Here is a 16,359-nt window from a genome sequence, read left to right as displayed (position 1 = left end):
ATTATGCTCAAGGCAAATCGAGGCCACTGAGTAACCACAGCTGAGCCTCAGCTGAGCACAACACACAACACACGACACTCCCGCCTCTCATGGCTGGTCTATGACCGTCGCCCCTCTGCCAACGAGAGCATGAGCCCTGCTTCTTGACGGTACCCAGTGTGGAGCAGAGCCCCACTTCCCCAGACCCTCCCTCAAACGCCCTAACCCCCAATAAGCCCTTTCTCACGCCCTCTGAGACATGGCTGCCTTGGGGTCTGTCCCCCTCACTGCCACAGGGAACGCAGCTGTTAACTATGGGTGAGCCCTGGGTGGGCTTCCCCTGTCGGGCAATGGCACATGGATTCAATCAAATACCCACCCACCCCCAGCTCTGCAAAGGTCAAAGGCAGGAGGCCATCCCCTCCCTTTTGCACATGAGGGCCACAGAGGCCACCAGACTTGCCCAAGTTTGCAGAGNTCTCCACATCCTCGGCAGCATCTAGAGTCTCCTGATTTGCTCATTTTGGCCACTCTGACTGGCATGAGGTCGTATCTCAGTGTGGTTTTGATGTGTATTTCCCTGATGAGGAGGGACGCTGAGCATCGTTTCATGTGTCTGTTGGCCATCTGGATGTCCTCTTTCGAGAAGTGTCTGTTCATGTCTTTTGCCCATTTCTTCACCAGACTATTTGTTTTTCAGGTGTGGAGTTTGGTAGGTTCAATGGGATCATTTTCATAGTGAAAGGGTGCACTAAATAACAACTAAGCAGGGACAGTGGGCATAGACCAGGCCTGTCCAGGGCAGACCACACGTATGGGACCTCCATCATGCAGTGAGACGTGGCAGGACCCAGGACGGGCAAACCCTGAACCTCGCCATCTCCCTCTGCCACCCTGCACCCCTGTGCCATGCCCTGGGCCACGGTTAGGCTCTCTGCTGATGGGCCTGGCAGCCTGAGGCTCCGAATTCTCTGGTGGGGGCTGGGGAGCACCCTGCAGTTGCGATTCAGGGGCACGGGCCGCTCCTGAGATTCTGTGCCACACAACTGTCCGACGTGATCACACCGCCATGGTTGGTGCTCACTTTCCAGAGAGTGCCCACCGGGCCGGCCAGGCACGATGCCTTATTTATCCCGCCCAGAGCGGGGGTGGGTGGTGGTTACACATAAAATAATTTGCAGGTGAAGGTGACCCCTTTAAACAGTGAAAACTTTATTTTAGCTATTTGCCCAGATGCCCCTTCTGATGCAGGTCCCCTGCTCCCTTGCCTTAGTAAGCAGGGCCCAGGAGCACACTGCACCTTACTGTCCACAGTCTCAGGGCCACCTAGCAGGAGCATGTGACAGCAGAGGGGATGAGCCCTGGGACGCCCTTCACTACAGAGGCTTTCCTAATAGAAGTAGTAATGACCCAGAACGAAGGGGGAGTGTGTCTCCAGGGACGTGTACTTTTTAAATTTTTAATGTTTATTTTTGAGAGACAGAGTGCAAGTGGGGGAGGGGCAGGGAGAGAGGGAGACACAGAATCCGAAGCAGGCTCCAGGCTCCGAGCTGTCAGCACAGAGCCCGACGCGGGGCTCAAACCCATAGACTGTGAGATCATGACCTGAGCCAAAGTCGGACACTCAACCGGCTGAGCCAGCCAGGCGCCCACAGGGGCTTGTACTTCTGACTCAGCACAGGGGGCATCCCCCTCCCTCAGCCGAGACCCCCACCTCTAACCTAGTCCCAGGGTGCAGGTTCTGAGCGCCCGGGCCTGGTGTGACGCAGTGTCACTGGCCTTCTCTCTGAGGCTGCCACTGTCTGTGCTGGGGCCCCAGGCGTTGGCAGAGATCAGCCTCATATGAGCATCACACTGGGAGCTGCAGGACGATGTATCTTCGGGGGCAGCTCAGGCAGCCTGAGCTAGTCATCACTGTATTCGATGGCCCCAGATGGCTGTGAGGGTGTCACTCTACTGCTCCTGGTGTGTCCTCTGTGAGCCTCTCTGCTCCCGCCTTGGCTTTTACTCTGCACTCGGTTCCTAACTTACAAGACACCAAGCTCAGTAGATTGTAAGCTCTTGGAGGGCAAGGCCCTTCTAAGTTCAGATCTCTCTGCCCCTAAACATTCCGGCACACAGTAGGTACTCAGTAAATGGCACCCGAATCGAACTGAATCAAGCCAGGAGGCTTCATTTTAGCCACAGTCCTAAGCCAGTGCAGATGTACTCTGCAGGGAAGGGGGTTTCTGGGGGGCTTTCTGCCCGCCTTTGTGACTCCTGTGCATGCCATTTGGAGGTCTGAATGCCAGAGAGTGACAGGGTGGGGGTCTGAGAGTTCGGGGCTGGGGAAGGGGCATCTCCTGCAGAAGGCTCTGGTCAGGCTTGTAAACCTTCGGTGACCACTGACCTGAGCGCAGGACATACTGAAGCGAGGAGAGCAAACACGCGCGCCGTGGGCAGGCAGCCCTGCTCTGGCAGTGAGAGTTCGAGGCCCAACTCTGGAGATCCCAGAAGGAACTCGTTCCAGGAGGTGGTAACACCAGGCAAAGCTTTCGGGGAGGCGTTTGAAGGATGAGCGTGAATTCACCAGACACGCTGGTGGAGGGGACGACTTGGGACGGGCTTGGGGCAGTGGGAGGTGGCGTGGGGTTGGAGGGGAGGAGGTTGTGCCGTGGGGCTGAGCAGGGAGGAAGCCGGTGACTCACGGGAGGCTTTGGACCCAGGGGTGGGAGCCACAGGAGGGATGTGGGCGGGCCGAGGTTAGCTCGGAGTGAACCCGGATCTCACCATCCACCTGGTATGGCATGGGGCGGGAGGGGCGTGGTGGCCCCAAGACTCTACAGGGACGGGAGCCCCGAGAGACCTTCCCAGAGGCTCAGGGCCTCGGGGGGCGGCACCAGGTTGGGTCCCGCTCAGAGGTCAGCTTTGGGCCGGGAGGGGGGAGGCGGAAAAGGCTCTTGAGGGCCCCCGTGGCTGCGAATCTTCTCGGTGAATCCTCCTCTGCCTCCAAAGCTTCACCAGAGAAAACTAATAGCTGGAGAGCAGCAGTCCACTGACGGCAAACATCCCCTCCCCATGCACTTCTTTGAGCCCTCAGAGCGCTCTCGGGCCCACCGGCTCGGACAAACCTCCACACAGGCCCATTTGGCAGACAGGGACGTGGAGGCCCCATGAGGTCGGGTGGGGGTGAGCAGCGGCGCAGGGCTAGAAAGCCCGGGGAGTGGGCCCATCTCAGCCCTGGGCGTCGGGCTCAAAGCCCAGTTCCTTGTCCGGAAGGGGGTCCCCAGGGCTGTCCGGCAGCCCGTAGTACAAGTCCTCCTCCTCCTCCTGCTCCGGCTCCTCTGTGCCTCCGTCTGAAGCCTCCTCTTCCTCCTCCCTTGTCCTTGAGCGGGACCACTGCCGCTCTGGAGGCGCGTCCTCCGCGGGGGCGTCGATCAGGGCAAAGTCACGGAAGCGGTCCAGCTGGTGCTTGCGGGCCCAGGGCTCCCCAGGCGGGGCAGGGGGCTCACCGCCATCGGGTGGAGACGAGCTGAGGCCGCCACCCTCGTTGGAGTCCACATCCAGGTCGTCTTGGAAGGATGCCAGGGGTGCGGGGCCCTGGGGACAGGCCTCCAGGCTGCAGGAGCAAAGGCCGAGAGGGCAAGGGCAGCCCTGAGTCAGAGTGCCTGGGTCCGAATTCCAGCCACTGGCTGCAAGGCCCGGGGCAGGCAAGTTCACCTGTCTGGGCCTCAGTTTCCTCCCCTGTCAAGTGGGAGAAATCATCGTACTCACTCCTACGGTTGTCTCTGAGGAGTAGAGCACATAGTGTGTGCAGAGCACTTTCCTGGCACACAGTAGGTGCTCAAGAAATGGGCATTGTTATGTTATTATCCACACCGGGTCCTTCCTCTCCCTCCGCAGCCACTCAGGGGCCACGTTCGGTTCCCTCGTCTGCATCCCACATTAGACAGGGGGCTCCAGAGGGGTGGGGCGCCCTCAAGGCGGGGGGGCAGGCAGTAGGTGCCAATGACGGCGGTAGGATAAGTGGGGAAATGGATGCATGAGAAGCTGGGTTCATAAGCAGCCAGGAAAGAGGTGGGTGGCGACCGCCCTGTGCAAGGTCACAGAGCACGTAGGCGGCAGAGCCCATGTTTGAACTCAGGTCGTTGGGCTCCCTGCCCCCAGGGAACTGACCACGAGCATTCTGAGAGTGCCAGGGGCTGTGGTGTGCCCGGCACTCTGTCCCAGTTCTCACAACAAGCCTGTGGAGTAGGAGTGATTATTCCCACGTGGGGAAACTGAGGCCCAGGAGGATAAGAACCTTGCCAAGGCTATACAGCAGAGGAGCTGGGATGTGAACCCAGGCCTGGCCGCCCAAGCCCAGATCATGCGTCTGCTACACCGGCTGCCTCTCGGGGTGTCCCCGCCCCCATGCCGGCTCTGCTCCCAAACGTCCCCCACTGCCGTCAGCAGTCCACAGCCCCTCCTCCATCACCCCCGGGGCTGGGCAGCACCCCCACTGCTGCACCCGGTGCACTCACCCAGGCCTGCTCTCAGTCGAGCTTCTTTCTTCCCCGTCTTCCTCTGAGCCCCTGTGGATGACCACCGCGGCCTCCGTCCAGGCCTGAGCCTCACCAGGGCCACCTTCTCCTCCAGCACTGGCTCCCAGCTGCGGCCGTCCCGGCTCAGGGGCCAGCAAGGGGCGGGGGTCCTCGCGGTAGCCCATGACCTTCATCTGGATGTGGCTGAAGTCTGGCAGGCTCTGGTCATAGGCGGCCTCCTCCCACAGCCTGACGTACGGGGGCTGGGGGCTGGGTGGGACAGAGCACACATCCAAGAAAGGACAGGCAGGTAGGTGGGCAGACATCACACACAGGAGGAGACATTGGCGTCGCCCCCACCCCCGCCCTCCCTCTCTGGACATCTGGTCTCCCCGGATCTCAAAGGAGTCTTTGGGGGATGTAACTGTACCCAGTTCATGGACGAGAACACTGAGGCCCACAAAGGAGTGGCAGAGCTCAGACTCTCAGTCCACTGCTCCTTTTACTCCACGTCTCCAAAGTTAACCCCAGGAGCACAGCTGGGAGATGCACACCAGTCGCATCGGCTGAGAGTGGGCCGCCTTTCAGACAGCGGGCTAAAGGCCCACACTCACCATCCCATTTAGTTGAGCACCACCTTGGAGCACAGTGATGGTCCCCATTGCCCGGCTGAGGACAACAGCCCAGCTATCAAGTGCTCCTTGCCCGCCAGGCTCTGTCAGGGAGCTCATCTCATCCCACCATAACGGAGGCACTGGGACTTCAGCCAGTTCGCCCTGAGGGCCTCGGACACCAAGTGGCATTCTCTACCCTCTCTACAGCCCTCTGGAAAGTGAGGTTCAGAGACTGGCTCCCTTGCCCAGGGTCATACGGGAGGAGCCTGAGCAGCAGCTCTGTGCAGGGGCCCTTCCTGTGTGGCCCGCCCCGAGGCTGACCCTATGCCCACCCAGGGTCTAGCCACCTCCTTCCCCTGGGGTCATTCAGTCACTCTGGGAGCCAGGAACAGAAAACACCTTCACTGCCTCTCTCCCCAAGCAAAGCAGAGAGTTCCAAGGCCCTGGTCACAGACCCTGGACGCGCAGCTTGGCCCTCTGAGCACAAAGTCACAGGCTTTGGGGCTGGGGAGGGTGACTGGTCGCACTCCTGCCCCAGGGCTGGAGGGCTTGCTGCTGTGTCCCAGCGAGCCAGGCTTGGCACCTTCAAGGAGGCAGGTCTGGTCTGGCCCATCACTGACTCCCTACAAGGTTTGAGGCCTGTGATTGCCCTTTCTGAGCCTCAGTTTCCACATCTGTGTAAAGGGTTTCTATGAGGACTGACGGAAGTAATGAGTGCAAAATACCTAATTTGGTCTCGGGTGGAAAGGAAGCAGTTCGTACCCATGGTGACATGCTTAGAGAGAGGGCCTACCATGCACCAGGTTCTGTTCTTATCACTTTGCTTATATTATCTCACTTATCTCTCCCCGAAACCCTAGGAGAAAGGTGCTATTAGTACCCCTATTTTACAGGTGGGGCAAAGAGAGGTAAGTCGCTTTCCCCAAATCCCACAGGGCTGTGCTCGGCCAGCAACATGCCCCTTGTTTGCCGTAGTAGCTGTCACAGCTGTTTGGGATTTAGGGCCACACCTGTTTTGGATTTTCAGTCTGCCCCTAAGTCGCTCCAAGACTGGACAAAGTCCCTGAGCCTCAGTTTCCTCATCTGTAAAATGGGAATAATAATGCCTGCCTCCTAGAATTGCTAGTTCAGAACAATCGCTGATTATTAATAGCTTGTTCTCAGTAACTGGGGGGGGGGCAAAGCAGACCCTGCAGAGAGCAGGGGAGACACCCCCCCACCCCTCCCATCCTACTCCATCACTCTCCTCTGTAAGAGGAGGCTAGCCTGAGGGGCTGCTGCTGCCCCACCCCCGCCCCAGAGGGCCTGGTGCCTACCTCTTCATCTCCGCGGCCAGCCCATTCTCCAGCAGGCCCAGCGCCTTTGGGGACAGGATGCCTTGGAAGTCCGAGTCAGCAGGTATGAAGGTGATCTGCAAGGCAAAGGAGAAAAGGCTTCTCTGCAGCTCCCCGACCCGTCCTGGCCAGGAGGGCCTCCCCGGGTGACAGGAGAAGGGCCAGCTCAGGGCCCAGCACCAAGGGGTGGATGGATCTCTAGGCTCCTGCCCCCACCCAGGTCTTCATTCACCCAAAAGACATTTACTAAGCACCAGCTGTGTGCCAAGCACTCTCCTTGGCCCTAGGGGGCAGCAGCAAGCAAATGAGACAAACACCCCTGGGCTGGAGGAGGTGGTATCTTGTCATTTCCCAGGGTCCTCATCCAGTGCCCAGAATGTGCCTGACACAGAGCAGGTGCTTCATGCATATCTGGTGAGTGAGTGGAGGGCAGGTTACTCTCATAGATTTCTTGGCACAGAGGCTGGGGGGGGAGGGGGGAGTGAATGGCTGAGGTTACACCCACTAGTCCCTGTCCTTGAGCTTCCAGGGATCAAGAGGTCTCTGCAAGTGCAGTAATGGAACGGCCACTGGGTGGCAGAGGAGAGGCAGGTCATAAAGGAGGCAGTGGGGTGAGACAGAAGGAGCCTGCTTTGGAAGTTGGGGAGACTGGGGAAGAGTCCTTCCTGGAGCAGGTCATCCCTCCTCTCAGAGCCTCTATGTGCTCCTCTGTAAAATGGGTTAGCCTAGAGGAGGTATCTGCAGCATTGTTCACCACAGCCAAAAGGTGGAAACAACCCAAGTGTCCAACAACAGATGAATAGATAAAGCATGGTACATGGATGCAGTGGAACCTTATTTGGCCTTAAAAACGAGGGGAAGTTCGAACACAGGCTACAGCATGGATGAACCCTGAAGGAATAAGCCAGTAACAGGAGCGCCTGGGTGGTTCAATCAGTTGAGCATCCAACTTCAGCTCAGGTCACGATCTCGCAGTTTGTGGATTCAAGCCCCACATCGGGCTCATTGATGTCAGTCTGTCAGCGCGGACCCCGCTTCGGATCCTCTGTCCCTCTCTCTCTGCCCCTCCCCTACTTGTGCTCTTTCAAAAATAAACATTAAAAAAAAATAAGCCGGTAACAAGAAGACAAATTCTGTAGAAGTCCACTTATATGAGGTAGCTTCAATAGCCAAATTCACAGAGACAGAGTAGAATGGCAGTTGTCACAGTCTGGAGGGAGGGGGTGGGGAGTTATTGTTTAATGGGTAGAACAGAGCTTCAGTCCTGCAAGAGGAAAAGAGCTGCGGAGATCGGTGCACGACAATGTGAATTTAATTAACACTACTGACCTGTACAGTTAAAAATGGTTAACTTTATGCAATGTGTATTTTACCACATTTTTTTTAATATGGCTAGTGAGACCTGTCCCCTGGGGTTGCTGTGAGGACCCCACGAGACAATGTATGAGAATGCCCCAGCACAGTGCTGGGCATATAGTGGCTGCTCAGTAAACCATAGTTTGATGCTACTGAAGGTGAAGTTGTCTGACCTCTCCGAGTGTGCTGTCCTCAGCTGAAAATCTGTTGAACCTATATGTAACGAGACCCTACTGTATGATACCGGGGTCCTAAGTCGCAGCCCCTCTGTCTCTTCCTACAGAGCACGATGAGTAAAAGACACTTGTCTGCACCCGGAAAGCCCCCTCCTGTTGGCAAGCAGGGATGATGGACAGAGAGGATCTTAGAGCTCCTAGGAGTGGCCAGCTTCCCCTAAATGTCTAGAAATAAGGCAAGGGTCTTGGTGTCTTCCACACCTACCAAAGATGCCCTGACTTGCCAGTTGGCTCTGTCCTTCTTAGAAGCTGCCCATTCCTCTACCTCATTACCTCAGGGCTCAGTCACCACCTCCCTCCCTTCCTCATCACCATCATCATCATCATCATCCACACTACTGCCACCCCCACAACCATCACCACCACCATCTCTGTCACCATCACCGTCGTATCATAACCACCACCACTGCCACCATCATCATGTCCATCAACATCATCACCATCACCACCTCCACAGTCATAATCTCCTTCAACATCATCATTATATCCTTACCACCACCACCACCATCTCCATCAACATCATCACCATCACCACCATTTCTCCATCACCATCGTCACCATCATCATCTCCATCAAGATCAGCATCACCCTCATCACCATCACCATCGCCATCACCATCATGATCTCCATCACCAACATCATATCATCACCATCACGGTCACCACCATCATCTCCACCAACACCACTGTCCTCATCACTATTACCTTCCTCAACATCATGATACACCCTCACCATTATCACCACAGGGAAAAGCCTGAGGGGGGAAGGAGAGGCTGGAGCATGTTAGAACACAAGTCCTTTAAAGAGAGAGGGACAGGCAGAGGTGAAACTGGTGTGGGGTACCAGACTATGAGGACCCCAGGACATCACCCAGAAGCAACGGGAGCCCTGGACGAGTCCCCAGAAGACCAGTACACAGGCTGATTTGTGTTCAGGCAGAGCACCGAGTGGTCCCCAAAGGGAGATAGCAGAGGGAGCGAGGGAGAGCCGAGGAGAGTATAGATCCATCAACCACCGATCAGGGGCCTGGTCCCGGCTTCCAGTAGAGCCGGCAGGAGAGGGGTTTGGGGGAGCTGTGGGTAGAAACCGAAGCCGGCCTAGGGAGAGGCCCTGCTTCCTCTGCCAACCCTTCCCTTCTCCCCTCAGCCCATGGGCACAGCGCCCCTGGCTGCCCCGTCTCCCAGACTTGCCCCAATTCCTCCGGCTCCGCCGTGCCTGAGGTCCAGCCAGCCACCACACCTGCCCGAGTCCACTTCAGGAATTCAATGGGATAAGCTCAGCGGAAGTGCCAGTGCTATGCCTGGCCGCGGCAGGCCCCGCACATGTGACGAGCTACACATGGCTTCTCAGCTCCTACGGCCTTGGGTTCAAATTCTCCTTAGTCCAGGGGCCCATCATCTCTTGCCTGGACCAGTGAAGAGAGGTCCTCCTCCACTGGCCCGATTGCTCCCGAACCTTCCACCTTTCAGATGCCAGCCGCGGAACTTCCCTGAAGCGCAAGGCTAATCGTGTCCCCAGGCCCCACGGAGCCGGGCCCGCTCTGTCTCAGCTTCCTTTCCACCTGCCCGCGCAGCAGCCGTGTCCACCCGCGCTCTGCTTGCGCTTCTGCCTCCTCTCTTTGAGCATGCTGGCCCTCCTCCCTGGCCAGTCCCTCCCCATCTTCTCTGCCTGGCGGACTTCCACCCAACCTACACGGGCCTGCTCGTCTTCTCTGGGAAGCCTGCTCTCTCCCTGACAGGCAGAAAATTGTACCCCCCACCCCGCGAGATCCCCAGCCCCTCAAAGACAGGGCCAGCTGAACTCAGGCTACTCTCCTATCTCAATTGGCTGATTCCATTCCCTTGTATTTATATTTGTTTCAATCCGGAAACTTCCCATTTGTCAGGCCAGCGTTTGCCGAGGGCACGAGACAATGAGGGAGCCGGGGCCTCTCCCCTGGCTGGTGTCCCTGGCCACGGCACGCTTCCCCTCCTCGCCTAGGTGTGCAGGCTCTAACGGCCTGCGACTTGGAAACACACCGCCCACACCAGTGCTGACGCCCGCGCACGCAGAGGGGCCTGCCCAATGCCACAAACCCCAGTCCGCAGGACAAGGTTTGATACTGATCCCCCGCTCCCCCAGCTGGGCGTGCAAGGCTGCTGCGGGAGGCTGGGGGGGGCGCCCCCTGCCAAGGTCACAGAAGAGGGGCGTAGGGAGGAGGGATTTGAATCTAGGCCCGGAGGACACTAAGTGTGTGCTGTCCCCACCCGGCCATGCTGCCTCTAAGCACCTGAACACGTGAACCTATCAACAGTTACTCATTAATACCCAGAAAGAGGCCCTCCCCCCTCACTCCCTGACTCCTCACTGCCTCCCGCTCCCTCACCTGCCACCCCCAACCTCTGGTAAAGGGGCAGAGGGCAGGAAGGACACCGCCCTCCACACCCCTGCCATCCCCTTGCTGGGCCCCAGGATGCAGCCTCCTTTCAGGGAGAAGGGTGACAATGGAGGAGGTGAGGCAGGTGGCCAGGGCCCCACGGACCTCTTCTCCCGGTGACCTCCGCTCAGGGCATCGCACAGACAGAGGCCGGTTGACTGTAAACTTCCCAGTGAATGAGTACAAACCAGTCCAGGCCGCCCCAGCTGCAAACACGCTCACAGCCCCGGGCTGGCCCACAGTGGGGGCAGGGCGGGGGAGAGCCGTCCAGGCCCCCAGGAGCTTCCTCCCTCCTCCCCCGGCCCCCTGAGCATGGCCACCCGGTGGGAGGGAGGAGCGGGCTGCAGGGCGTGGGGGCTGGAGCCCTCCACATCCTTAGAGGCACCCCCTTTCTCACACGCTCTTCCTGACACACACATTGTACATAGAGGAAACTGAGGCTCAGAGAAGGAAGAGGCTTGACTAAAGTCTTCCAGGCAGTGGGAACCAGAGCCCGAGTTAGAATCCGTGCTTGTCTCCTTGTCTCCCTGGGTCTGCCTGACCAGCTGTGTGACTTTGGAAAAGTCACTCATCCTCTCTGGGCACTGACAGCTTACAACTCCTGACGTGGGCTGCACATTGTCGGGGGGACCAGTGAGATTGGAGAAGCCTTTCTCCTAAATACAACACCCAACAGTTCAGAAAACATTCCTACATCCCATCTCTCCTCTGTTCTTCATAATAACTCTGGGGGGCTGGGAGAAATAGGAGCTTGAAGCCCATTTCACAGATGAAAGAAACTGAGGCTCAGAAAGACCAAGGTCACACAGAACGTTTGAGACAGAGCAGGAACTAGAACTCAGGACCCCCAAACCACGGTTCTTCTCATCATCAAATCACTCATACGGCCAGGAGGGCATTGACACTGAAGGACAGAGCACTGCCCAACCCACACCGTCAAAGCCACACCTGCCCCACCCTGGAACTCTCAGCGGCTCTGGGACACGGGGACAGCTCTCCGAGACGGACACACACCTCCTAGCTCAACCCCAACCTGCACACTTGGAGGCTGAGGGACCTTACCTTCCTGCGCCCAGCACTTCGCCACTCTAAAATGGAACTACGGGGGCACCAGGGGGCTCAGTCAGTTAAGCATCCGACCTCAGCTTAGGCCATGATCTCCCGGTTCGTGAGTTCGAGCCCTGCATCTGCACTGTTGGGGCACAGCCTGCTTGGGATTCCCTCTCTTTCCCTCTCTGCCCCTCCCTTGCTCTCCCTTCCTCTCTCTCTCAAAAATAAATAAATACACTTAAAAAATAAAATAACGAGGAGCTACAGACGGTACCCAAAAGCTCAGGATGAGGACAGCTGCCCCGTGAACGCAGGGGTGCCTGGCAGGCAGCAAACACACCTTAACAACGCTGGGTTCGAGCACGTGATTGTGCGTTGGGTCTCAGTGTGTCTCCCACATGGCTCAGGGCTCCAGGCCCAGGGGGCTTCTGATCAATCCTTATGCTGAGGAAGGGAGGGAGGGAGGGATGGGGGATAGATGGATGGAAGGAGGGTGGAAGGAGGGATGCAGGGATGCAGGGAGGGATGGATACATGGGTGCTCATGAAGGCAAAGAAGAAAAGAGAGTCAATTAGGGGAGGATGAGAAGACCAGTGGAGAGTGGGGGGCTATGCGGGACCCAGAGGCACAGCCCGAGAGCCCCCCGGGCCGGCCCGCAGCCCACGTGCCGCCGCCTCCGCCTACCTTGGGGTAGCACTGGCACATGCTCCAGACGACGCCCCCGATCACCATGACGCAGCCCATGGCGTAGAAGGTGCCATAGACCTGGGGCCGGTCGTGGCTCATGAGGAACGTGCCGAGAGCCAGCAGGAAGAGCCCCAGCACGATGAAGCCGATGCGGAAGGTCTTCTCGTCAGCCATGGCTGCCCGGCCAGGGCCCAGCTGGAGGGGGGCCGGGCACGGGGCGGGCACCGCACCCCCACCCGGGGAAGGACGGGGTCCGGGACCCCCGCGGGCCGGGGCTTCGGGGCGAAGGGAGGGCGGCTCCCTCCAGGTCCAGCTAGAGCCGGGGGCGCGCCGCTCGCCTGGCTGCGGGGGGCTGCGCTCCGATGGGCCCCGGGCCGCCCCCCACCTGGACTCCCCGTCACCTCCCCTGTGGGCCCGGCCAGAGCGTGTGTGCCGTGTGGATCTGGGTGAGGGAAAACATGAGGGAGGGAGAGGGGGAGGTTTCAGAGGCTGGGCCCCGGCCAAGGCTTTGACATCACCTCATTTGCCTGCGTGGGGCTGAGCTGGGCTGGACGGGGTGGCCCCAGGCCGCCCTGCCACAGGCAGCAGGCGACAAAAATGCCCCGGCCCAAAGACATTAGCATGCGGCCAGAGGATTGGGGGGGGGGGGCACGAGCTCACAGTTTAGGATCCTGAAGAACCTTGGGCTCCTCAAGGTCGTGTGCCCCTCTGGGTTTCAGGAATAATAGCTCCTATTTACCCGTCGGTGGCTGCGTGCATAACCTTGCTCTAAAAGCGTCACAGGTATTAACCCACTTAAGGGAATCCCATGGGGCAACTACTCCCACCCCCACTTTACAGATGAGGACAGAGGGGTTAATCGCCCAAGGTCACGTAGGCAGACACCGCAGGGCAGGAGAATCTGAACCCAGAGGCTGTGCACCCAGCGACCAGGTGATACCCTAACTGTAGGTGGAGATTTGAAGGGTGGGGTCTGTGTCCAGGCTCGGGTTCTGGCCCCTCTATGATGAGATTACCTCTCTGTGCCTCAGTTTTCCTCCTCTGTACAATGGGGATGATGACAGCACCTCCCAGGACCAGAGCTACCTCCAGGCCCGGCCTCCCTGGTTCCTCTTTCCTGCCTCCTACTCTGTGCTGCCCCAGACTGGCTTACAGTGAGCCGCCCCCTAGGAAGTCTCTGTGCATTAACACCCCTGTAGGGTGTGAATGACTGACAGGGAGAGCCTTGCCTCCTAACCTGGGAAGATGCCTTAATCCTAAGAAGGACATTTTTAAAAATTTATTTTATTATTATTTTTTTTATTTTAAATAGCTTATTGTCAAGTTGGCTTCCATATAACACCCAGTCAGTGCTCATCCCAACAAGTGCCCTGCTCCATGCCCATCACCCCCCTTCCCCTCCCGCACCCATCAGTCCTCAGTTTGTTNGGAGAACTGTCTGTTCATGTCTTCTGCCCATTTCTTCACTGGATTGTTTGTTTTTCAGGTGTGGAGTTTGGTGAGTTTCTTATACATTTTGGATACTAGCCAAGAAGGGCATTTTTTAAATGTTCATTCATTTTTGAGAGACAGAAAGAGAACTGGAGCTCAAGTGGGGGGAGGGGCAGAGAGAGAGAGAGACAGAATCTGAAGCAGCTCCAGGATCCGAGCTGCCAGCAAAGAGCCCGACGTGGGGCTTGAACCCACGAACTGTGAGATCATGACCTGAGCCGAAGTTGGACGCTCAACCCACTGAGCCATGCAGGCACCCCCTGAGAATGGCATTCTAATGTTGGAGTGTCAGTCCTGGGAACAGGCTGATGGGAAAAATCAGATTCCTTTATGGGATTACATGAAAAGAAGGCCATCAGGATCTCTGAAAGAAAAGGGAAGCTTGTAGTTCATAAAGGGTTGAGTTGCCACCACAGGACACAAGGCTTTCAGATGGCGTTGTGACTTAGTGGGCTTGGGTGGGGGGGTTCTGTTTGTTGTCACCGCCTTCTCCGTCCTCCCCAACGTGAGCTGTGCTTGCTCTGGGGCACCACACCTGTGCTCACATACACTTTTTCCAGAGGCAGTTTCGGGGGGGGGTCCCCTGTAATAGCTCTGGAGACCCTCACAGTGAGAGGTTGCTGAGGGGTCCAGAAGGGCTGAGAGACACCCGGTCCCATCCAAATTTGACTCCCCGCGTGAACCTGGGCTGGTGGCTCCACTCTGGGCTTGAGACTTGTCACCTGTCCATTGCAGGTAGTATCAGGCCACCTCCTAGGTACTGTGGGGGGAAGTGACTTCATGGGGGAGCAAGTGCTTTGTAATCTGAGTAGCAACATGGCTGGACCCTCCCCCCCACCCCCCATGCAGAACTCTTCTTATCTTAAAGCCTTAAAGAGGCTCAGAGAACGGAAGTGACAAGCGCCCCTCCCAGAAAAGGAGACCGAGGCCCAGGCCCGGCGCTGCTGTGGGAAGTGGAGCTGCGGGGTCCCGCTCCAGCAGGAGCCTCCTGCGCCCCCTACTGGCCGTCGTAGCACCCGCTCTGCAAGACGCTCGCATCCGCGTTCAATCAGGCCTTCTCTGCCCCCTCCGGGCCCGTGTTATCGTGCACATTACAGACAAGGAAACTGAGCCCTGGGAGTGGCAGGGACTGGCCAATATCTCCCCCAATTGGGTCGGTGGCTAAACAGGACCGGGACCCATGCAGCCTGAGCCCCAGCATAGATGGATCGGGTCTTTGGCCTTCCCAGAAAGGCCTCCCAAGTCACTAGAGCATTTTCCTCTGTGCCCCACCTTTTATTTCCTCGCCATGACGCAGCCTCCTTTCCCCCTTTTCGCTCCTCTTAAAAAAGGGGGGAGAGACAGTGAGTAAGCTCTGGGACAAGTATGTGCTCAGTACAATGGGTCTGATATAACCACTTCCACAGAGCCGCAGTGACCGTTAAATGGGAATATGTGTGTCCGGAACGTTGGCAATGCCTGGCCGCTGCGCTTCCTGCTGCCCTCCCACTTGCCCGTGGCCTTCACCCTCCTCCCAGCCAAGCTGGCGGAGCAGTGGTTCAGGGCTCTATCATCTTCCAGCAGAGGGCGTGCTAACCTCTGTTTCCTTCCTCTCGGATCAATTCAGGATCCTCAGGAGAGCCTCGGAGGCAGGGAGTGGAAAGATCACACCCATCTGACAGATGCAGATTCTGAGGCTCATGGAGGCTAAACCTGTCAATAGCAAAGCCATCAGGCCCTGGGTAATTTGCCCACGCCTCCCACCCCATCAGCTCTCTGAGCCCGTCTCCTGCCCTGCCTCCTCTCACTGGACTCCAGTCCCCTGGCTCCCTGCTCTTCTCAGAACACAAGGCAACCCCAGGCCTTTGCACCTGCTGTTCTTCCTGCCTGCAAAACTCTTCCTCCAGATGCTTGCATGACCCCCCCCCCACCACCTCCTTCAAGCTTTTGTCCCAATGTCATCTTCATTTTGAGGCCTCCCTGCTGTGACACCGGGTATGCAGGGGACCGTGACATGGATTAGATCTTAATTCTACAGTTAGTCTCTGGTTCCAAAAACAGGTTGGAAGAAGCAAAACAGGGTGGTGGGAGTGAGGAGCAGTCATTGGGCTCTAGCAGAAACCTAGGGAGAGGAAAATTTAAGTTTCAGGGTACAGGGTTCAGGCCAACCCAGAGGGTAACAGAAGCCTGGGGAGGCCTGAGCTCTGAGGATCCCGAATGTCTCAGGCCTGGCGGCAGCACCGGACATAAACCGCAAGTGGTGGATAAAGAAAGCAGACAGTTGGGTCCAGAAGGAAAGAGTCCAGGAAGCAAACTGATGCCTACCCGGGGGTGTGGGAGGGGCAGACCCAGCCTCATGGGGCTCCTGCTCCCTGCCAGAGGGTCCCCCCGTTGACAGTGAGGCTGCTGTGGCTCAGAAGGGGACAGTGGCCTGCCTCCTAAGGAGACTGGCTCTGTGGTCTGGCTCGGCCTCCAGGGCACTGGTGACCTTGAACAAGTCACTGGCCCTCGTGGGGGCTTTTACACACAAGCCCTGCCCACTGCTGCCCCCTCCAGCCCAGCTCCCCCTGTGTGCGTCCACAAGTCGCCTGCTGCCCACTGACCCACCTGGCCGGGGAATTCCTCGGTTTGAGGGATGGAGGGAATCTGGGCTCTGCGTCCCAGCCTAGGACCCCATTAGCTCCTCAGGAATTGTAGAGAGCTGATAAATCACCC

General features: G+C 57.8%; 1 protein-coding gene across 1 annotated transcript; it reads right to left on the bottom strand.

Annotated features, from left to right (window-relative positions):
* Positions 1-3,192: 3,192 nt before the first annotated feature.
* BSND (barttin CLCNK type accessory subunit beta) lies at positions 3,193-12,348 on the bottom strand. The gene is made up of 5 exons (XM_077779681.1): positions 12,172-12,348; positions 6,412-6,506; positions 5,072-5,077; positions 4,482-4,751; positions 3,193-3,577 (listed from the first exon to the last, which is right to left on the bottom strand). The coding sequence occupies exons 1-5, from the start codon at positions 12,346-12,348 to the stop codon at positions 3,193-3,195; spliced, it is 933 nt and encodes a 310-aa protein (XP_077635807.1).
* Between the last annotated feature and the right edge of the window lie 4,011 nt (positions 12,349-16,359).

This window comes from Crocuta crocuta, unplaced genomic scaffold (genome assembly GCF_008692635.1).
Source record: "Crocuta crocuta isolate KB4526 unplaced genomic scaffold, BGI_CrCroc_1.0 scaffold168, whole genome shotgun sequence".
In the NCBI taxonomy this organism is placed as follows: domain Eukaryota; kingdom Metazoa; phylum Chordata; class Mammalia; order Carnivora; family Hyaenidae; genus Crocuta; species Crocuta crocuta.
This window is presented reverse-complemented; position numbering and strand designations above follow the sequence as displayed.